At 40.9% G+C, this 24,660-nt stretch overlaps 1 protein-coding gene across 1 annotated transcript; it reads right to left on the bottom strand.

Annotated features, from left to right (window-relative positions):
- Positions 1 to 19,521: 19,521 nt before the first annotated feature.
- On the bottom strand, positions 19,522 to 21,354 carry GADD45G (growth arrest and DNA damage inducible gamma). Its single transcript, XM_037902761.2, has 4 exons — positions 21,184 to 21,354; positions 20,888 to 20,989; positions 20,566 to 20,779; positions 19,522 to 20,253 (listed from the first exon to the last, which is right to left on the bottom strand). The coding sequence occupies exons 1-4, from the start codon at positions 21,234 to 21,236 to the stop codon at positions 20,143 to 20,145; spliced, it is 480 nt and encodes a 159-aa protein (XP_037758689.1). The 5' UTR covers positions 21,237 to 21,354; the 3' UTR covers positions 19,522 to 20,142.
- Positions 21,355 to 24,660: the final 3,306 nt, after the last annotated feature.

Here is a 24,660-nt window from a genome sequence, read left to right on the forward strand (position 1 = left end):
AGGAAAATAAATATCACTGAATTATTGCATTATATCTTATGCATCATTTTCAGATTCCAAGCTGTAAACTTTTATCTGACATATATTTATATATGAACAATTGGTCCTGCATTTCATTTGCCTAAAATTTTCAGAAATGACTAATGGCAAGGATAGGTTAAGGTAAAGGTACTATGGGTAAAATTTTCTAACCTGCCTAAATGACCTGGAAGCCTAAGTCCCATTTTCAAAAGAAACACATTTAGAATACTAAGGGTATGTCTACATAGCAAAACTATTCACAAGCTAGCTTGAATCTAACCAGCTAGTGAAGACAACGGAACGGAGGCTTCAGGTTGGTTAGTACTAGCCCATCACGGACCCTCAGTACGTACCCAGCTCACTAACCCACTCTGAAGCCTCCACTACACTGTCTTCACTGCTATTGTTACCCACATTAGCTAGATTCAAGTTAGCTAGGGTAGGCTAATCTGTGCATAACGTTTGCTGGTAAACATACCCTTTGTCTCACTGAAAGTCAATGGGACTTAGATTCCTAAAAGCCTAAGTTACTTTTGGGACTTCATCCAGGCCTACACTAAAAACTTTTGACTGTATAGCAATCTCAGCAAGGGTGTGATTTTTCTATGAAAAAGATGCAGGTATACTGGCATAGAAATGCTTTAGCTGATAGTGTTTATTTCTCTTGCCAAACCAATATAAGCTCCACTAGCAGAAGCAATTATTTATTGGTAGCTGTGTCCACATGAGGAGAGTTTGCCAGCATCACTATACTGGTATAGATACACCTGCAATACACTTGACTAGTGTAGACCTGGCCTTAGGCACTTTTTAAATTTTTACCCTGTAGGCCCACGGCTAGGAGCCCAGCTCCTGGAGTCTTGTTTTAAATCAGATTTAAATCTCAATGAGTATGTCTACACTGCAGCTGGAGCAAGCCTCCCAGCTCAGGTAGACAAATCCATGCTTGTGGGGCTTGAGCTAGCACACTAAAATAACAGCGTGGACATTGCAGCTTGAGTGGTGCAATGGTTTTCAAGCCCACCCAGTCCCATGGGTCAGAGCTCGGGTGACTAGCCTGAGTCTCAGCTGGAACCAAAACATCTACACTGCTATTTTTAGTGCACTAGCTCAAGACCAACTAGCACGAGTCTGCCTACCCGGGCTGGGAGGCTCAATCCCAATTGCAGTGTTTCCAGACCCATTTATTTCTGCAGGCCTTCAGCACAGCTCACTGATTGGATCCATCATAGATTTTTATTCTGTGAACACAGATGAGCCTCCTTCCTATAGATGTGGCTCCTGATCCTCAAAAGCATCAACTGCTGTGCTTACCAGAAACTCCTGCTGATTTTTATAGGAGTTGCAGATGCTCAATGTCTTTGCTAATCAGGCTCCAAGTTTAGATTCCATTGCCGTGTGTCCTGCCCCAGTAGTTCAGGTGGCAGATAATTAACCTAAATTTGGAGAATTAACGTGTGAAATGGCTATTTTATAACTATGCTGGGGAAAAGACCCACTGATCATTTGACTATATTTTCTAAAGGGAAATGACTGCAGAGTACAGAATGCAAATGCATAGTCCACTTCTGCTCAGTTAAGCAGATTGCTCTCATTTGTTTTGAAAGCTAAGCTAAGAAAAAACGCTACTGTATTTTGTGTATGTTTCCAGTACAAGTCACACTCAGTAAAGCATTCCCAGGAGGGGGTAAGAGTAGTATGTGTGAGACTGACATGTGCCACATTTTCAGAAAGGGAGGCCTACACATTTGTGTGTTCACTTACTATGATAGCATATGCAAATCTAGTGATTGTGCATGCATATTGCAAATTAGGCACCTAAATAACCATCTGCACATGGGATCACCTGATTATATGAGCAATTGTAAGCAGCATGCATTTTTGTACATGGACCTTGTGCAACCTTTTACATAAATGTCTCTCTTTGTATCAGTCTCACATATATTCCTCCTCTTCCGTCCTAGGAATGCATTGCTAAGAATTTATATTCTTGGTATATAGAACCAGGAATATACATCAAATTCAGTCATGTTATTCTTACTCTGGCTTTCAAAGCAAACCTGAACAATCTGCTGAACTGAGGAGAACTAAACTTTGCACTCTGTATTTCTGAAGTTATTTCCCTTCAGTAAGCCCCCAGATCAGTTGTTGTACATAGGAATGAGAATGGTATTGGGAATATGCACATGAAAATAAATATGGCTTTCCTTCATACCTCACAACATAGCATGCTTCACTTTCTTATACAGAACTAACCACTAGCAATAGATCTCTATGAAGGACAGGCTGTATCCAGAGCGATCTTTTAGATCACATAATGGAAATCATTTTGTTCCCCTGTTGTTGTTTTAATTCCTTAGTTTTTCTCCTTAGCAATTTTTGGCACCCAGAAAATAGCATTAGTCAGGAGAAACTTTTTCTCAGTTTTCAGGGCCAGGTTCATGTCCCATGTTCATGTGCTCCAAAGAGATGAGCAGGGGGAGGGAAAAGGAAGCAGGAGGGTACAGTGGCATTCTGAGAGTCAAACATGGCATTGTCTCTCTGGAAGAATGTAGTCAAAGATTGTATTGGAAACTGTAGCACTCCCCACTAGAAAACAGTTTTGAGGGATGGAGTGGGGGAAAGATGTTATAATGTTCCTCTCTTTCGATGACTCCATCTCCTTGCCAAGTCACTCGGATATCCTGGTGATGAATGAAAAATGGATATAGCTAGAAAAACAGGTAGACTGACCTCCAACCATTTAAATGAATTATTACAGTGACAACTGAGAGGAAGTATCAAAACCAGAAGACATCCAGAAAGCTGCCAAAAGCCACTAATGGACAGAATCATATTCATTCGAAAGGACAATCATTTTCATTGCCTCTATATGTAATGTAGTTTGCATGCATGTGGTTGTATGTTTACATGCCAGGAGCCAGTCAAAAGGCTAAGACTATTTGCAAACCTACTACAATAAAAATAGAACTCACACTGCAACAGCAGGCTAAGAATTGCAGAACTATCCTAGCTTTTACCTTTTCCTGGGGTCCTTATGGAATGCTGTCCATTTTCACTAATGAAGAGTGTGACACTATCTCACACCTCCTTGTAAACTTTTCCAATGGTATGGCCTTTTATGTGGTGATGCTTAGAGGCCTGCATGGATACAAAATTTGTATCCACATTCGATCTGCAAATATAGTCCGTGAATGCAGATATCCGCAGATTTGTAGGGCTCTAGTGATGTTGACCTGCTTCAGATTCTTGCCTGCTACCAGAAGAAGTAATTACCATCTGCTCCACACACAAATCAGCAAGGACAAGTGCAGAGTCCTGCACTTAGGACGGAAGAATCCCGTGTACCGCTACAGACTAGGGACCGAATGGCTCGGCAGCAGTTCTGCAGAAAAGGACTTAGGGGTTACAGTGGACGAGAAGCTGGATATGAGTCAACAGTGTGCCCTTGTTGCCAAGAAGGCCAATGGCATTTTGGGATGTATATACAGGGACACTGCCAGCAGATCGAGGGACGTGATCGTTCCCCTCTATTCGACATTGGTGAGGCCTCATCTGGAGTACTGTGTCCAGTTTTGGGCTCCACACTACAAGAAGGATGTGCAAAAATTGGAAAGAGTCCAGCAGAGGGCAACAAAAATGATTAAGGGAGTGGAACACATGACTTATGAGGAGAGACTGAGGGAACTGGGATTGTTTAGTCTGCAGAAGAGAAGAATGAGGGGGGATTTGATAGCTGCTTTCAACTACCTGAAAGGGGGTTCCAAAGAGGATGGATCTAGACTGTTCTCAGTGGTAGCTGATGACAGAACAAGGAGCAATGGTCTCAAGTTGCAGTGGGGGAGGTTTAGGTTGGATATTAGGAAAAACTTTTTCACTAGGAGGGTGGTGAAACACTGGAATGCGTTACCTAGGAAGGTGGTAGAATCTCCTTCCTTAGATATTTTTAAGGTCAGGCTTGACAAAGCCCTGGCTGGGATGATTTAGTTGGGGATTGGTCCTGCTTTGAACAGGGGGTTGGACTAGATGACCTCCTGAGGTCCCTTCCAACCCTGATATTCTATGATTCTAAGAGCACTTGGAAATCCCGGAGGAGTTCATTGCAGCTGGAAAAAAAGCAGCATGGTAGTGGTCAGTGTAGAGAAAGTCCAGCCCCCAATCTCATCTGTTGCTGCTTCAAGTGAGAGTGCTCTTAGCACAAAGAAAGGGAAAATAATAACAGAACAAATGAGAAAAAGAAGAATAGTGAAGGGAGCAAAAGGGAGGGAAAAGAGAAGGCAGAGGTGGTGAGAGAAGAAAGTGACAGGTAGAGGAGTGCAAGAAATGAGAGGAAGGTGAGAGAAAGTAGTTGGAGAAAGAAAGAAAAGAACATGAAAGGGAATAATAAAGTGGAAAGGAAAGCAGAGGTAACACTTAGATGCCATAATGGCAGGCACCTTAGAAATATGAAAGAGGAGGAAGACAAGCCCAGAGGTTGGATTCACAAACGGAGCTTAGGCACTGAAATGTTCAGCACTGCAGCACCTAACTTTTAGGTGCCCTATCACTTAGTGGAATTCACAATCCTGAGTTAGGTGCCCACACGGCCTGTACAATGCATGGGGAGAGTTAGGCACCCAAGGATGGGATTCACCATAACCAGCAAACTGAGCAGGGAGCCACCTTAGCCAGCCAATAGGAAATGCAAAGGAGAGGGGCGTGACCTGAGCCCCACCGCTCCAGTGTACTCATGCACCTACCTTCCTCCACTCCGGATTCACAGCCATGAGCCCTCTCTTAGAGTTAGGTGACTAAGCCAGGGCAGTCCTTTTTCAACAAAAGCTGAGGTGGAAGAGATGGTGGTGGTGCCTCTGCCACCCCCTCTTACACTCGCTAGCCCACTCATTCAGGATCTGGAAGAAAAGGGCTCTTTTCTCTTTATGAAGATCCAGAGGCGTGGAGGATAAATATTCCCTATTATATTTTAAGTAGAATTTTTTCATACTCATCAATACTGACTCCAGCTGCAGTTTTAGTAGCAATGGATATTCTGATTTCAAATATATTTAACGTTTTAGCCCCATCAAGCGCTCAAAGAAAATGAGCGGATTGGGGCTACATGCACATTAGCTACTTGTCTTTAATTTTAACTGTTTCGTTTTTTAATTTTTGCTACCATATTGCCAAGCCAGCAGACCACTTTTTTGTCCTTTTTTGGCCTGCACATGAGAGAAAGAGAGAGTGGGTGTACACAGCTGGAGCAGCATTAGCATGCTAACATGCTATACATGCTTGTTGCTTAATCTTCCATTATGAGGTGGGGGAGAACAGTGATGAAGGTAACTGTAAAAATGTAGAGTTTTCAGCATGGGTGCCACACTAAGGGCTCAGTCTCCCAAACACTTACTACTCCTTGTAATAATATGCACTGTGTTCAAAGGTCAGGCCCTACCTTTGAAAGGGAGAAAATTTCCTGTCCTTAAAAATGTCTACATAGCTTCAAGTGGAAGCCCCCTTCCTTTACTCTTTCCTTCCATCACTCATTCCAAGAAAAATTTTATCAGCAGGTGTCCATGATCTTGTTCCTCTGAAGCTGAGCTAAATATAACAAGGGAAAAATCTAATACTATTTCAATATCTAGAAAGAGGTGCTGTCTCTAATTAAAAGCACACAGAAAAGGTAACTGACAGCTCCTGGGAGGAGTAGCAGCTGGATAAAACTAAAGGCAATTAAACCATGAGATAAAATTCTGTGAACCATGTTTTAATACTACTTGATAAACAGGGAAAAGTCTCAGTTTATAGCTACTATTCACTGGAAAGGGAACACATCTATGCTTAGGTGCCAAGTGTTTTAACTCTTCCTGTGCAATGGACTGCATTGATACAATAGTTACATTTACAGTGAAATTTAGAGGTCACCCTCTTCATGGGTTAGTAATGTTTTACTCCTCATCATACATGGAGAAAGCCATGGAAGCTATAAATCTTAGTGGGCTCAGAAGCATTCCATCCCTGCAGACTTCTAGGGGAAATAGTCACAATGAGCCTAATTCTGGTGTAACTCCATTGACTTCAGTAACATTGCACCCAGGATGAATTTGGCCCAATATCTTCAGTTAGCTATAAAGGCCAAGTACAATGTCTTTTCTTTTTCAGTAACACAGCTCACTATATAAGTTGCATAAGGGTCACAATTTGCAAAACTTCATTCAGTGACAGTTTCTTTTTCCCAAGGTCTCACTCTGTAATAATATCCCATCATATAAATACAACCATGAAGGAATTTCTAACCAAGGCTCCAAGAATCCTTCAACTCCTGCAAAATTTAATATTTCTTCAACAGCATTCTATCTTCTCAGTAATTAGCAGCTCCATAAATGATAGCAGAGAAATCTTGAGGGTTTTCTAATCCAGTCATTAGATTTTTCTGTTCATTCCATGGGAGTGTGGGGCTCCTCAGTATTTTCAACATGTAGATCGATTCAGTTTATGTTGAAAAATAATAATCCACCATAGAGAAAGTAAGAGATCTTTTTCTTAGAGGAAAGTTTTGATAATAAGAGACTTGTCTTCTACATATAAAAAATAAGGGCCCCTTCAGAGTTAACTCTGTGTAGTTTTGTTTGCATCTCTCTTTGAACCACATGATGATGACTAATGTTTCTAGTGTTCCTGGAGATTTGTAAAATGATAAGGCCCAGAATAACCCTGACTGTCTTATACGTTTTAGTGGGAGAAAGAAGCTGTTGAACTCCAGTAAATGTACCTCTCCTCCCCCAGCACAACTGACAATGGCACCTATTCTGAACATTTGTGTACATATGACACATCAGCACATACTGGCCTCCACCATTAAACATTTCTACAAATGAACTATTTTATTTTTGAGACACAATGGGCAATATTCCACTGGACACCCTCTCACAGATGCAAAGAACAATAACCACCTCAAGCCATCCTCACACAACTCCACTGGTTAGTAACTACCCATTCAATTCAGGATCTAGTTAAAAAGTGCTCTCCTTGCTTTTAAAACCAACCATAGACTTAGCATACCTCACACAACAAGGTCTAGATCCTCCTCTGGGTTAGGGCTACTCCGCTAGTCAAAATGGTCAAAAAGCCACCGTAGCTGGCCATGGGAGAATTACCCCAGTGGAGGAGATTTGTAAAGAGTATAAAGCCTATACACCTCCATCGCCTCCATCCTGGCTGCTGGCATAAGGGCATGGCTGATGGAAAAGATGGCCAGTAAATCCCAAGTTATCTAACAGCTCCATGTGGGTATTGGCAGCCAGTATAATAGCCCTCAGGCTGATATAACTTACATCACCCTCCCAAGACTGGGGGATCGCAAAGGTATTTTAATGCCTGATTTGTATCACCTTGTTCTGAGCTGCTCTGTGAACTCCTCAGTCACAGCCCAGTATCAGGGCTATTGACTCTGATGTCCTTCCTGACCCCTCTACTCATCAAGCAATAAACTAGATCTGATCCAAGAACAGAAAGTAAAGTTCACCCCCAAAATATTCATTTTTTTCTTCATTTTCCCATTGAAATTTCAAAATTCAAAAAATTCTGACTAGCATTAAAACTCATCTCTTCTCTGTCCATTTACACCACTCTGGCCATTGATGATAGCAGAACCTAGTCTTATGCAGCGCCTCCCGCCTGGAATGCCCTTTCTATTTTTCTCTCTCTCGTTCTCTCTTTGTTCTTTCCATTTTCAAATCTTACATGAAACAATCTCTTTTTCCCCTTGCACAGACATCTTCATTTCCTCTAACCCTTGGCCAGTATTTAGTGTTTAATTCTGCAAAGTGTTTCAGGACACAATTTCTATTTGCATGGAAAATGCTATTCAAATTAAAGTTGTATTCTACTGTGGCACTTTGTATTTGAAGTTAATAATAAAGTGTGACTGGCTTAAGATGAGAGCACCAAATCTCACTACTTATCCTGGGCAGTAATAAGGCTGCTAAATTTAGCTTTGTTTGTTCAGTGGTAATAATAAGCATTACACGCTATGGATTTAGTCAAAGTTATTACCATGAAAATACACATATTGAAATGCAAACATTGTTACTGAATGAGCAATAACAAACTCCTAGATTCCTAAAATGTGACCTTTATCAGACTAATCTGAAGGCCTTGAATTCTTGGGAGGAAACCTTTATTTTGGAAGCAGATGTAAAAGATTAACTTTCCTGAGTGGCCCCATAGGGCCCACATAACATCTGAAATTGGGCCCTTTTTGTCTATTCACAATAATCACATAGTATTATTGGTTGGCTTTAAATAAAACAGGAAACTGAGCATTAAAAATTGGTCAGTATTTATGAAAAAAAACAAAAACAGCCCAGGCAACTCTCATCTGTAGTCAGAGCAGGAATCCGATGACTGAGTCAAAAGGTAAATGAAAGAGAGTTGATTGTTTCCCTTTAAGCTACTGTACAGATAGAACACCAAATACCAATGATCAATGTTATTTAAAATCATCAAGATGCATTAATCCCTGCTGTAATTGAAGTCAACAGAGTTACACAAAGGATGCATTTTGTCCTGATGTGTCAACTTAATAGAATATCAGGGTTGGAAGGGACCTCAGGAAGTCATCTCAAAGCAGAACCAATCCCCAATTTTTGCCCCAGATCCCTAAATGGCCCCCTTCAGGATTGAACTCACAACCCTGGGTTTACAGGCCAATGCTCAAACCACTGAGCTATTCCTCCCCATGCTTGCTGCCGTGTTGCAGGTTGCTCACCCAAAACTCAAGGGACGTCTAAGACATATACTTTTGAGAGATTTGTGATGGTATACTGCTGGAACCACAACTGTTTGGAAGATAAGACAGCTATAGTTTAACTAAGGTCATAAAAACTATAGATTGAAAATACCTATTAGCTCATCTAATCCAGCCTCCTGCTCATGCACAATTGTACCCCACCATATTTTTCACTGACTTGTTCAGTTTAGTTTTGAATATTTCTAAAGGCAAGGCATACCATTGGTACATCTAATCTGTTAGCCTGAAGAAAATTATTTACATTAAATAAAATAATAATGCAGTCAGACAACTATGCTTAACTGGAGTGATAAAATTCTAGCAGGTGACTCTTTTAGGAACAGGCACATTTCATAAATCAGATTATCCATTTTTCTGAAACTAATGTCATTTGTAAAAGACTTTTATTTAAGGATTTGCTACCACAGAAAATAGGTTCTAATAATCACAGTAGCAATCATGGGTGCTGGAGTAAGTCAACTGCTATCTTGTTCAAAGTTATCTGGATTTCTTGAAATTTGGTGCACCCATATCTAGTACTTGGGAGCAGAAAGTTGGTAGGGAAATGCTTTTTCTAAAAATCATAAGTACCAGCAGCAGCACACTTTTAACAGGGATGATTATTACAGGCAATTAGGCTGCATAATTGCCCTAAGGGAGGAAATCATCTGCTGCTGAGAAACAAAGAAACCTTAGTTTCTAGTACCAGCCCTCCCAGCTGACGCACATTGCACTGAAAAGCTTTCCCAATGGTTTAAGTAAGTGTATTTGCTAACTTCCATTGCAGCTATATTCACTTTTCATTTCAGTAAACAAAGTGCCTCTGGCAGATTAAAATATTACAGCAAAAGCTGAATCAGGTGGCTGCTTTCTCCAGCACTTTCCCAGCAAAACAAATTTATAGCCAACTCATGGCAGTAACTGCATCCTTTTCAACCTTCTCTTATTCTTCGGATGTGCTGCATAGCTTCAGGGAGTATTTGGAAATTCAACCATTTTAAGGGGCAAATTCTGTTCTTAACCTAAAAACAAATCAGCTGGGGTGGGGTGGGGTGCTGGGGATTTCTATGTGGTCAGGACAGGATCTCTTCAGGATCTGGAATGAGAGAAAATCAGATCTGTGGCCACTTCTGCAGCCTTAGGGCTGGAATAGCCTTCAGAGCCCTTATATATCTGCTTTTCAAAGAGCAATGACTGTTGATGCATTTGCCAGCCTGTGCCATTCTCTCTTTTGACACCTCTCAAACAACCATTGCATGTATTCATGCAGGGAGCCTCAGTAGAGCTGGGGGTGCACAACTCCCAGGCAAGCTGCTGAAATCCTGAGACAGCTTCCCCCCAGCTTTTCCTGCATGATGGTTCCATTGAACTTGGTTCTGCAGCAGCCAAGGTGACAAGTTAGGAGTTTTGCCTACAGGAAGCCAGGGAAGGAAAACTGTGCTCACAAAATATCTTAAACAATAAAGACTTGGAAGTAACACTATAGCAATACACTAAATTCTGACGGACAATTGCACTCAAGCACCATATCTCCTCTGCAGGGTCCTGGTGGGGTCTGGCACATGTAGTTTTATTATCAGCATTAATCCTTCACAACCGAGTTAAAAGGGCACTCCAGAGGCTCAGGCAGTTAGTAGGTTATTAGTGATTAAGATAAAAGAACAGTGGGACCATCAATATTTACCACAATAAGCAAAATATCTTGATAGACAGAGGCTTCAGTTCCATAGGCATGAGCTTCCCACATGAATTTGCAGCTGAATTGTAAAAAATATGAGAGCCTATCAGAGATCTTCATTGTAGCAGTTGCTGGCTGCTTTTTAGATCTATAACACCTCCCACTGTAACCAAAACCGCAGATAACTTGGTCTAACTTCTTCAAATATCTTTCCTACTCCCACATAACACGAGCTTGGCATAAGGAGATAGTTGCTTCCACATTCTGCCATGCCCAACTAAAGCACCATTTAGATCTTGCGACTGTTCAGGCACACAAGACACCCTGCAAATGTTAGCACTCTTTTAGTCTCAATATTCAGCCATATTCAGGAAGTCAAAAAATATATTATGTTACTCTAAAATGTACCTTTAAGTGCTCTGGGTGAAATATTCTTGCATGAAACAGAAATTGGGACAGTTCCTTTCTCCCATGAGTAAATTCTTTGCTACCCCATCTGTTGCAGTATGTCAAATACTAAATCATGGTCACTAGTTGCAAATAAATTAAAAATTATTGAGGAGCACAGCATGACACATAAATTCTTCTAAACTGGAGTCCAGATCCCATGAGCATAGATAAAAGTGGGGTAAGGGAAGGTACAAGGATTTAATAGCCCTTCTTGGATTTTCTATGCACCACTATAATTTATTATGACTTGCTCAAGAGGGAATTAGTTATAGAGCCAGCATATCAAAACACAATTTCATGTTTTTTTAATCTAGCAAAAGATAGATTTCCAAAAGGGAATTCCATTCTGTAGCAGTTTTTCACTGGTAATTTTTCTTCTGTCAAAGGACAGGGCAGTACATGCACGGGCAAAACACCAAATGCATGTCTGTGTGCAAATTGGGTAACACTGCATCTACTTCCCATGTGCACATGCAGTTACCCATTATGCATGTACAAATCTCTGCTCATGTTCACAAAAGCTGATTTTTATATACACAATGGGGATACATGTGTTTTATTTAGGCAAACTCATTGCACCCTCTGAAAATTTGTCTGAAATATGTTTACCATTATTTAAAAATATAAAGGGCTATATATGAGCTACTGTCATGATTGTTAATATTATTTTTTATGTTAAAACATTTTAACAAAGAGATTTCTCTTCCACTTCTCAGCCTCAGGCCCTAAATTAGGTAGGGATTTTTTTAACAAATTGCATGGTAGTTTTGCAGAACATACCAGCTGAAACCAGGAAATCCCTACAAAATTCAGAAGAGGTGTAAAAATGGAATGGGTGCATCTGATAACAATGTTAAAAATGTTGTACCTAACCATTTCAATCAAGTTTGCACCTGCACTCCAGTCCAGGCCACATGGAAATCCAATACATTTCAAAGCCTTTTTGAAATTCCAAAAGCAAGCAGGCAACAACAGCACTTTGCTAAAATTATTTCAGTTACAGAGACCAGATTTTGTGTTGAAAGATGATCCCTTTCACAAACGCTGGCTACAACCATGTGGTCCAACCCCTCTTTTTGGCCACATTCGTAAGCCAGGTGGTTCTGAACCCTGGCACAGCTTCTGTAATCACATTTAATAGCCAGACAGCATCCTCCTGCTAAACAGGCCACCTAAGCACAATAAAGGGCCTGTTTTAAAACATGGGAGGCGTCATTTTGACTTAGTCAGCCTGTGAACCTGTGTAAGGCTAAGCCAAGGAGTGAAACGAGGTGACTGATTCTTAACTCGGAGCAGACTATGCACAGTTGATCTATCATTTCTCTCCAGCATTCCAGAAAGTGTAATGTTCCAGCAACGTAATAATTTAGTACAAACCATGCAGCCCTAGTTATTACCTTTTTTTTCCCAGTATTTTATTTGAAGTACTTTGTAATGCTGCAAAAATGAAGCAGTGTGAAAGACAGAGAACATTTGTATTAATGACGCTTATTACTGACCCTTTGGAAAAAGTGAAACTCTAGCATCCTTCCCCTTTCAAATGTATCCAACTCATCCAAATTTACTTACTGTCATTTAGTAAATATCAGACATTCAGAGACATAAAACCACCAACAGTACTTTCTATCTTTTTAGAAAAAATACAATGATTTGTAATTATAGAAATCAAAACAATAGTGAGATGTGAATTTGCTGTTACCCGTGGGACCATTTAACCCACAGAAAAGACCTTGAGAAATTGTAAGGGGGAAAGTAAAGATAATGCAGATTTTGTAGCATAATTTAAGTTGTGTTTCCTCTACATAATTATTCTTAATCAGCAAATAATTGGAGTATATATGACACCCAAGAAATGCTTATGGCACAAATTTTCAAATTGGGACACCTAACTTTGGGCCTATAAATCCGTATTTAGGCAGCTAACCTAATTTTTAGAGGTTTTGGACTCTTAAGTGTTTATATATACACACGTCTAAATGTGGATGGAGGTGCAACTTGAGATGGCCACTATTGGAAATATTGGTCTTAATTCTTTATTTAAACACCTGGACTGATTTTCAGACATGCTGAGCATCCTTAGTTCTCACCAACTTCAATGAGAATTGTGGATACTGAGCACCTGTGAAAATCACGTAATTTTCACATAGGTGCCTAAATGTGGATTGAGGAGACTAATTTTAGACACCCAAGTCTGAAAATTCTGACCTAAGCTGCTTGAAGCAAAACCCTAACTTCAGCATATGATCAAACAATAAGACTTTTTTCTGATAACGTAATGCTTCCATCTTGGGTTTCACTTACTGCTTTAGAATTTAGGAAGTGGAAGTTTCTCCAGAACCAAATAGAACTTGTTCTCTCCATAATGTAGAAAGTGTATTTTCCCCCTCACTCTCTTTTCAGTCCTCCCTGAAGATAATATTATAATTATTTTAATAAACTCAGTTGTTATCTCTAAAGCCCTCTCTACACTTCAAAAATAACCATTCTTAAACATGAAAGAAGATTGTGGCCCAACTGTGTTATACAAAATAGTTTATAATTGCCAGTGTGCCTATATCACATCCTGAAAGTAGATCTTCAGTCAGCTCTACAAAGAGGCATTGTCACACTGGTGAGCATTTCATTCCTTTTCTTGCCAGCAAAATTCTAGAAATGTGGGTGGGCAAATGCCAATGCAGGAAGAAAGTTTGGGATTTCTCAGCACAGCATATTTTTTATGTCTATGAGATTATATAATTATATTAACATGATTTCCATGCAAATAAAGACACCAGCACATCCCTAATATCTCAAACAATGTTTGCACATATATCTTGCTGCAGGACATTTAGCAAATAGTAACAGTATTTATCCAGCTCTTCCAATATCCTGTCATCACTTGTCCAAACTTTAGCAAACAAGCAAGCAAACCATTTCTGTAATGATGGAGTGGATGGGAAATGAGAAGGATTCAAAGGCCAATCTTTGATTACAGTCTGCAGAATGGATGGCATTAATTATGCCTCCTCCCTGGGTATTCTGCCAGCTCTGTATGTCTATGATTTTGTCACCCCTGCTTTAACATATGCAGTGGATTTGGGATCTCCTGGGCATAGTCATGTGCATGGCTGACCTCTGTAACTGTATGTCCGTTCAAGGAGTACAATACTCACACATGCCTTCCCCTTACCCCCCAAACTAATTCCTGCTGACACATGATTGCACTTGTTTCCAGCGATGATGTATATTCTGTACACCTGACACTGTAACCTTGCCACTTTCTGCTGTTTTCATTTGACAGAGGGATTTGAGGATTGGCAGGTAATGGATTTGCTGAAATGCATCTGGTCTTCATGTCCTGACCTTGGAACATTTCGGCACTTAACATTTCCACAATGACTGGCTCCCTTCAGAGCATAAGTTAATAAAAATAGCCTCCAACTACAGTAGTTTAACACCACACCAGTTTTACAGACTTAAGACAGCAGGATACCCGCCCCTGTCTTTTCTCCTAACTACATATCTTTATGCCATAAGCATACCCCTTCCTACAGGTCTGCAAGCATCTGCACAGATGGAGCAGCACACTATGCACACTACGCTTCCACAGCAATGTGATTCTATTCTGATCTCTAAGTATATCTCTCTTGATACACTTCCCTTCAGCCCTCCAACACTGCCCATTCAATTGCGGAGTTAGGAGCATTATCTTCAGGAACTTAGTCCTATATGCATGTATGTGTATATGTTTTATATTTTGATTAGGATATAAAAGTAGTTAAAAGAACAAAGTACCATGCACACCAGAAGTACCATGGGCTAAGGACCATATACGCCAGTTGGGCATCTAAGAAGAAAGAGGATAACCATCAACAATGAAATGAAAAGTGTAAACACCAAAGAGAGAGAGAGAATTATTTAGAGTGATACACAGAAGTATAACTAGGCATAAGTGAATGTAATTAAGGAAAGGAAAACAGAAAATATCAGGGAAATTTTCTTGACAGTGAGCACTGTTAGGTCGAGGAATAGATACCCAAAGGAAGTAATGGAACACCATTGCTTGAGAAATTTAAAACTAGACTGAACAAGGCATCAAGTACACAACTGCACTAGCAGAGAAATGGACTAGATGACTGAAGCATGCTGTTGGGGATGCTCAGAACTGTGAGTCACTGTGTTACATCTCTCTGCCTCAGCAAGAGTTTTGCTGGTGGGGTGATTAGACTGTGTCAGCTCCCTGTCACACTAGTCTGTGTTCCTCACCAGCAAACTCCTCAAGGCTCTCCTGACCCAAACTTCCTATAGCTGGTAACAGTCAGTGAACTCCAGGCCCTGAATTCCTCAGAGATATTTCTCTCCAATGCAGAGCCACTGCCACTATGCATCCACAGAAAACATTGCTTGCTGCTTTTTTAAAGAGTCTGTACATCACAGCCCATCAATTTAACTTCAAACACTGAAGTGAATTGGCTTATAGTAAAAACAAAACAAGTCTATTAACAAAAGACCATGGATTAAGCGATACCAAGTAAAAGAAATAAAGGCAGAAATGGTTACAAGCAAATAAAAGTGAAAACATGCATCTAAAAGTCAAACTTAATCTAGGAAGTTACAGTCTTTGTTCAAGATGGTTTCTTTCAGTCCCAGTCTCCTTTCCAGCTTTTTACTGGCTAGCCTACCCATCACAGAGATGAAATCATTTGGTTTCTTTGTCTTCATAATGTGAAAGAACAAGATGGAAACTCTCTCTACTCCTTATATTCCCAAAAAGATGTCTTCGTCTTACAAGTCAGGAAGGCCTTCCGGGGATTCAGCTGCATGTGTCTCTCTCTGGAGCGCAGAAGCCACATTAATTCTCTGTCTCTTGAGTTCAGGCTCAGAATAATCCCCACTAGTTTAGCTCAATAGCTGTGTTTACAGAAAATAGGTAAATTGAGGTAAACCCACCTAATCCTTTGTTTAGGGCGGTCCTGATTATCACCTTTACCTAGGTTAGGCTGTCTGGTCTTAAATATATGCTAGTAACATCATACAGAGGGAATTCAAAACTTCACATATGTTAACATAGGCATTTTACAACGATATTAATAACCAGAGTGCTATTAGTTTTCATATGCCTCAAAAGGCATACTTCATACAAATATTATTGCAGTAGCATGTAGGATGTGAATATAGTCATAATGATGTAATAATACTTATCTTTTAATGTTTATGATTCTACAATATTATTAAAATACATGGATCTGACCATCATGCAGCACCCATGGGAGGAAAATTATAAAGAGAAGTGCAAGGACAGATTTTCTCCTCTCCCCTCACCTCAAAACTTCCCCACTACTCAGAACCCCATCCTTTTCCTACTGAACCTCCCTCAGGTAAGATATCTTTGGTGCCAAAACCTATTCTTCTCCCACAACTGAACCAGTAAGCTCAGTAAAGCTGTCCCAGATGCTCCCTCCTCATTAACCCCATTTTCATTCTATTCCCAGCTCAGCCTACTCCCCCAACCCACCCACAGCCCCCAGCGACACACCAAAGGATCAAAAGCAACAAGGGACTGATTTTACCTCCAAGAAGCATGTGCAGGGGCCCCCAAAATTCAGCCATTGTGGGACTAACCTGCTGCCCATGTTTTGCAGGGGCTCCTGGTTGTCCAACCTATGGCAGCCAGATGTATTGGAGTCTTCAAGGACTGAAGCAGCTCCAGTCCTCCCTGGAGTTATCCAGTGGCAGTAAGTGGTACTGAATGCTGCCCTACAGTAAGCCACATTATGGATACTATAGTGTGGCTGACAGATGGAGTGTTATTGAGGGGCCTTAGCCCCACCAACACCTAAGGACACACATACATTGTACCTTTATAACAACTGTACAGTTTTTTCTCACAGATTAATATATTTGAGTATGTAAAGATTACTCAGGTTAATTGATACCAGCTGCTGAAGTTTTGCCATGTTAAGTGATGTCCATCCTTAGAAATATTTGCAAGAGTATGTATCTCATAAGCTGCATTTGATTGCTATGCAGTAAATATTGATCACTACAGGCCATTTTAATAACAAATCCAAGCTAAATTGGGCTTACTGCTATTTGCACTCCAGCTAAATGTATTAAACCAGAAAGATTTTCAGTAGCATATGGGTCAAAAAAATGAATTGACATACTTTTCACAAGGCACAAATTGCAATTTTCAAGACATACAGAGAGGCCGGGGCAGCCTCTCAACTTGTAATGAAAGTAAGTGCAAAATCATCTCCTTCTTTTCCAAGTGTGTACTTCAAAATTAGAGTGCTGATTTGGGCTTGTTTCATTATTGTCTGAAGCGCAATATATTTTCACCACAGCTACTAAAGCAGTTACTGTAGATTGAATTAGTTTTAGGAATGTTGTTTTGCTTTCCTACTTAAAATAAAATAAAATAAAATAAAATAAACCTTTCTCCTAATAAGTACCATGGTTTATATACACAGTCCAACCTGACCAAGTTATTTCTTCATTTTATGCAATGTCTATAATGTAAGAACTTTGTTCAGTTTTCTCTGCTCAACAGCTTGTTTAAACCACTCAAGGCTATAATTTACTGCTCACACTTTGCATAAAAGTTGATGTCAGGACAGTCCATTTTTAGCTGTTCTGAGCCACATACTGATTATGTAAGAGTGCTATTTCTTAGAAATCTACCACAGACCTGCAAGAGTCTCAAAAACAAAAGAGCATATATTTGTTAATGCAGAAAAACTGACTTGATATTTCATATGTGTCAAGGTAATTGCTTTAGAAGCAATCTTTGCTCCTTTGCACTAGTGTTGTATGAGTAGGTTTTCTTCTTAACTGATGGAAAAGACATCACTCCTTCTTAATAATACTAAGAAAGCCTTAGTTTAAAAGTAACTTTTGAAGTGAGAACATGTGCAAGTGGAGGCATAAAATTTTAAAATTTCCACCTCCTCAACACTTATTTTTATCTTTTGTATTTTTAATGCACAGTATTTAAATACCAGACATTTACAACTGTGTCCCAAGAGTAACATGCTTAAAGTTCTATAACAGATGTAACAGCCTGCTTTGCTAACCACAGCTATTCTATTTATCTTAAGAAGATACTCCATATTATAGGAAAGGGTAGCACAGAAATAAAATAATTAAACTTAGAAGCCTAATGTATACTTCACCAGAGTAATTCCTCACAGAATAAAGTTATTTAGGATATTTCTTGCTATGTTACTCGTATCAGGAATATGGGTTACTCTATTTGCATTATGATGCTCTATCATAGCACATAATGGCAATGACAATAAAGCACAGCAATGAGTACATGGAACATATTCCACCACAGGAATAGAGAAACCACAGAGAATGTGAACTTCCATTATCAGGAACAATGGAAGCAGGAGCAGGTGATGCAATGAAATCCTTAAATACACGTACACCTGAACTATTCTACTTAGAAATGCTAGTCACTTGCAAAGCAGCTAATAGAGGAACTATGCTGACACCTGTGAAGTTATTTTCCTGAAAGAAACTTAATGCTACAGTTCAAGCTTGTTCTCTTCTTCACCTACAGTCACAGAATGCATTAGCATACTTTGCATAAATGCTATTAAAATAAGAATATGGATTGTGTGTGTCATTCTCCTGTGCTCTTCTCCTAAGAAAGATTTTTCAGCAACTTCACAACTGTCTTTTGTAAGCATGTAGTAGGTACAGCCCACTAGATGTTCACTGTAGTGAGCTGTAGCTCACGAAATCTCATGCTCAAATAAATGTGTTAGTCTCTAAGGTGCCACAAGTACTCCTTTTCTTTTTACTGTATTTTAGAATCTCCCTGCTGAATGCTCAGACAACAGCACACCTAAGTAGTGATGTTACACCACATAACAATGTAGCAAGTTAATTTTTTAAACATGCATCTTTGCCTAGATAGCTCCCAGAACTTGATTTTGTTTTATTCAGGCAACTGGGTTTGGGAACCCCAGCCTCTATTGCTCTAGGTAACATGGCAGTCAGTCAAGTCAGACAACTGCTTGAAGTAGATGCAAGCTATTGCCTCAGAAATATGTATGCAATGTTTGTTGTGTTTGCAATGTTTTAGCTTTACTTACTTGTAATCTAAATAAAAGTATTAAATACAACCAGAAAGGCACGTAGGCTTTCATCATATTTTCTGTATAATTTACTCATGGCTACTGTCAGATAGTGACTTTGACAGATTCCAATACTGGTATCTTAAATTATAACTAACCCTTTTATATTTAAAAAAACCCTTGAGGTCTGAAACGTATGTTCTCTTGGAGCACATGGGGTATTCCTCTCTAGTGGACTACAAAGGCTGCCTATGATAATAACTCAGCTCATTAAGCATGCAGCTCCTCAGCCTTGCAAGCTGTTGTGATCAGCAGCTGCTGCAAAGGAGTGAAAGGTCAAATGATCAGTTTTAATAGCCATGCTTTCTAGTCAATCAGCTGCTATCCCTCAGAGGTAAAAGTATTTTCAAGTAAGGGCAAATTTCCATGTGTTGGTTCATTATAGCACAACTTTATAGAAGTAAAGGGATATGAAAGAGGTAGCCCAAGACCTTTAAAAATGACAAGGTTTTCCCCACCCAGTAAGCAAAAGAACAGAGTTATTTATCAAAAAAAGTTTATTATAAACATTAAAACTTTAATAGCAGCATAAATAAAAAGTATTATTGCATTAGTAAAACCAAGTTTTGCAAAGCAGCCCAAAGGCCTCGGATAAAATTGGTCTGCATAAGTCTTTGTAGAAGAGTCTTTGTATAATTGTCACAGTAATAAGTCTCTATTAGTCCATCAAAATGTTTCTTCTTAAAGTTTTATAGACAGTGCCAACAATTCATAGTTACAATATTTTGTCCAATCTTTCCAAGCCATTTTTGTCAGATTCCCCAACCTTCTGTCCTGCCTTCTTACAGTTCCACTTGACCTGAAAACTTGCAATATTTCTTCAGCTCCTGTAAACTTGCAATACTCATTCAGCTCCATGGCATGCCAGTCATTCCACTGCGGCAGCATAGTGGGGATTCACTGCTGGCATGAGACATCCCCCTTCTCCCTCACTTCTTTCTTCTCCACAAGAGCCCACTGCTTGCCAGTCTGAGCGACTTAATCCGATCTCTTGACCAGGCTAATCCACAGAATCAGCAACTTGTTGGTTCACCCAGGTGTGCAACACCATGATGAGAATGCAACAAAGGTTTCAACCTCTCCAGTGCACTGAACCTTCATCACTCAGGCAGGGTGATCGTGGGCACCCAATCATTGACATTTCGGCTTTCCTCACAAAAGAGATTCAGCTTTTCTAGAGCTGGGTCCTTCCAGGCATCCTCATTGGGATTCTGTGAGAAGAACGAACAACACAAAACACATTCTATGAGTACATATTACTAACCTAGATCAGCAAGAGATTGGGGCTTTGGGAAAGTGAACTAGTCTCTTTAAATGGGCAGGCTAGAGCAAGAAAGGGGTGGGGGAAAGATCTGTGGTATTAGCTGAACACCAACAATCCATTAATTGCTGCACCCAGAGGCTGCATGGAGCACGGGATTTGAACTCCCTGGGTCACACAGGGGCAACAGGGCGCTTTAGCCCTGGTAGGAGCAGGTCTGGGCTGGCTGCCGGAGGGCCCTGGGCGGCGGCCCCGGACTCACCGTGATGAGGATGCAGTGCAGGTCGCGCGGCTCCCCCGACTCCTCGTTGGGCCCCACGATGTCGGCCAGCTTGGGGATGTCGTGCAGGCGGACGATGTCGATGTCGTTGTCGCAGCAGAAGGCCTGGATGAGGGTGAAGTGGATCTGCAGGGCGATGTCCCCCTCGTCCTCCTCGGCCGCGGCCAGCACGCAGAACGCCACCTTGTCGGGATCGCTGCGGGGCAGAGCGGGGGTTAGAGGCGGCGCCGCAGGGCCCGGGCACCCGGCGCCGGCCACAGCCCGCGCCGCCACCCCCCGGCCCCGCCGCCGCTCGGATACTCACACGTTCATCAGCTTGGCCGACTCGTAGACCCCGGCCGTGAGGCCGCCGCGCCGCTGCGCCGCCACCAGCAGCTCGTGGAGGGCTTTGCCGGCGCCCTGCATCCTGCAACACAGAGCGGGGACGCGGCTCAGTCCGGGGCCCGGCGCTCCCAGCGCGAGACCCCAGGGTCGCCCCCGCACTGCCCCGCCGCCCGAGACCCCCGGGAGCCGCTCCCCGGCACGCGCCGCCCGCCCCGCGCCCCGGCAGCAGCCCGCGGGCTCAGCAGCGGCCGCAGCACGCCCCGGCGGGGTAGGTACCTGTCGCTGCTCTCGGGCACTGGCTCCTGTCCGTGAATCTCCTCCAGAGTCATGTCGCTTCTCACAGCCTGTATCCGTATCCACACGGGGTGGCTCGGCGTTTAGATCCCACGCTCTGGTTCTCCGACGAACTCTGCGCGAGTCCTGGCGACTGTGAAGTGGAGACTGGAGGCAGCTGCCGTATTTATAGGCAGCCTGGCTGCTGTGCAGGCAGCTGGCGGAGTCTCTGCAGCTCTCATTGGCCAGGCTAAGGGAGTATTATTATGATAATCGGGCGGTAGGCTGGGCCGGCTCGTGCCAGGAGGCCACGTGGGGGGGGAAATTAAATTGCCTCGAGTCTGCTAGTGCTGCTGCTTTTGTTATGGTGTTGCCAGGCAGACACTGCAGATGTAATTTTTTTCTTTTTCTTTCCTTTTTTTTTTTAAACAAAAAATCATAAAAAGGGTATAAATTACGTTGCGTTGTCTGGTGCTATTGCAACCTGTGAACCTCGTCTTAATAAAAATTATGCAAAATGCACTAAAAATATTGCATTGGGGAACATAAAGACAATGCAACTCTTACCGGTTTATTTAGAGTGCAATACAAGTAAGTAGGGCAGAATCGCAATAAAAATTAAAGGGTTAGGAGAGTGTTTTACATTACAGACAAATTACATTTACACGTGGATCATTGCATATTGTACTCCCTAATTTTGCATGCTTTGAGTTCCTTTCCAAGCACACTAGTTATTTTTGCTTGGCAGACTTACTACCAATGTAGGTTGCTGCAGAAATGTTCTTGCAAACTTTACCAAAATGAGGACACAAGCCCTGTATGAATAATGAGTCGGTGTGTGGAGCAGATTGTGGATGGCACACGCTGCTACTTTGCATTTCTATAGAAAACGCACAATAGTGGAGGTCTGGCGTGTGGCAGTCTGGAGTTCAGACAATTGATTCTTTTTCTTCATAGCAACACTGTCCACCTGCCACTGGGGTGGGGATTTGCTGCTGGGGTGGAGGGCAAGAGAGGACAATTGCATTACTCTCTTGTATCGTCCAATCTGCTATTGCAGATGAATGTCTCCATTTGCACACGCTTCTGGAGTGCAATTGAATGTTTTGAGCACGCGATCATCTCCTAGTTAAAGACTATTATTGTTCTTTGTTTTAATCCTTCATACACAATTAATACATTTCAGAAAATTACACATGCAAGTTTGGCAAAGCAAGCAATCAACATTTTAGTGCAAATTTGGAATGATTTATAGCCTGCTTTGTGATTAATTTTTAAAAAACAATTCACTAGACATGTATCTATTTCCTCTATTTTCACAGGTGTAACTGTGTGAAATAGTTTTAGTGGAAACTAAAAAGTTGACACAGGTTGTAGCATATTGTGAACTCATTGTATATTCAACGCACTCACTTACCCTGAAAACTAGCAAGAGTTTCACCTGTCATTTTACTAAGTATCCAAATCAGTGTACTGCATACACTGTAACCAGTTTCTCCTGAAAACCTTGTTGCCTTCTTTCACTTCAAAAACACTGTAATCCTTGAGTAGTAGCGCTATCTGCTGGATGTTTAAACAGCCGCTGCTAAAATGTATCCTCCTCTTCTCTCTCCCCGCCCTAGTTACAAGTTACTGTGCAGAAACACTAGAAGGATTTGCTGGAAAAAAGAACCAATACATGGAAACCAAAAAAGGGACATGTATTAAGCAGTGATCCATGTACAAATTCTCCAACAGCCTGATGTTTAATTCCCTATACTTATTCTAGAGTACAGAAACTGCTACATCTGTACACTTACAAAAAGGTTTGCATTTTCTAGCAGAATGGTAATCAGTATTAAAATAAAATTGCACCACCTTGTGAGCTTAAGGATTTAGAAGCTACCTAACAAATAAAGGATACAAAATTTTCTTTAGAATGAAGAAAACCCTGAGGTCAAGTATTAAATGCACAATATACAGTATTTATAAAATAAGTGTACGCTAACTGTGCCATTAGGATCATTGTCAGTTATATTCAGCGTCTGATTTAGATTTTTCAAAACACATTTTAGAAAAGTCTCCACCTAAATCAGAATGCAACTCCAGAGTTCAACACACATTTCTCTACCTACACACACACACACACACACACACACTATTTTGTTGCCTATAGATCACTAATACCACCGTAGACTTAAAAATACTCTATATTATATTATATAGAGTAATTCTATTTTTGGCATCTCTCTCACCTAGGATAGTAAAAATCAGTTATATCCATTTCTTTGTCAAGTTCTCTGGGTTGCAATATTTGGATTGCAAACACTGAAGGGAATAACTAATTTGCTTTTAAAACTTGTTTTTCAGAACAAGTTCCAGTTGGCCCAAGGTTTGTAGAAATTTGATTTTAGAAAAATCTAATTTGGGGGTCAAATTTGAGCAGACAGTGCCCTTTTAAATGAATGTAGTGTGAAAGCAGCAGGATTTGATGATCTGAATACTGAAGTTTTCTGTTTATCCCCAGAACAGGTAGCAGTAGTACCGATTTCCCCACAATGATGGCATCAGTGCCAGATGAACCAAGTCCAATGAGGAGGGTAGTTTCAGTTTCCATGTCTATTCAATGAACTGGCACCAATGCTGAGGCTGCCAGTTAGTGTTTGTTACATGGATAGCTGTTCCCTAAGAAGTGGGTTGAGACCAGCACCAGCTTGTTTCCTATAGGCCACTAGAGAGCCATCATGAAGTAATAGTAGCAATCATATATAAACTTGGGCTGGATCAAATCCAGCCTCCTATAGACAAAGGAGTCTGTATCCTGTTACCAAATCCCCTGAGGCACCCAGTCCTCCTTTAAATGCAATTCAGGTCCAGAACACTGAAAGTGTCCTTTTCAATATTTCATCGCTTCATTTAGGAATCTTAAATCAAGCAGCATCTGGACTAGAAACTCCTGCCTCTGTTGTGATGCCAACAATGTACATTAATGCATTATTTTATCTGAAGAAAAGTTTCAGCCTTTTTAAGTACTGCAATTTCTATTCAGTTTGGACAGACCTGCAATTTAATACTTAGAAATATTTCCTCTTATGTTTATTTCTAGTTACTTCATGAACACTAATGTCAGTATATCCATGACAGAATCAGAATTCAAATCTAATGGCTGCAAAATATTCAGGTTTTGAGCTGTTTAACTTCAGGCCCCAGCAACAGTTTCCTAGGAATCAGAGTAGCAGCCATGTTAGTCTGTATTCGCAAAAAGAAAAGGAGTACTTGTGGCACCTTAGAGACTAACCAATTTATTTGAGCTCACGAAAGCTTATGCTCAAATAAATGGGTTAGTCTCTAAGGTGCCACAAGTATTTCTTTTCTTTTTCCTAGGAATCTCCATTTAATTTGGGGGTACAGGGAAATATATTAGATAAACCAGCTGTTTCCTGAGAGCATTTCTCAGATTACATCTAGTGTGGGATACAGTTCAGCACTGATGAGATTTCC

Source organism: Chelonia mydas, chromosome 5 (assembly GCF_015237465.2).
Source record: "Chelonia mydas isolate rCheMyd1 chromosome 5, rCheMyd1.pri.v2, whole genome shotgun sequence".
NCBI lineage: Eukaryota > Metazoa > Chordata > Testudines > Cheloniidae > Chelonia > Chelonia mydas.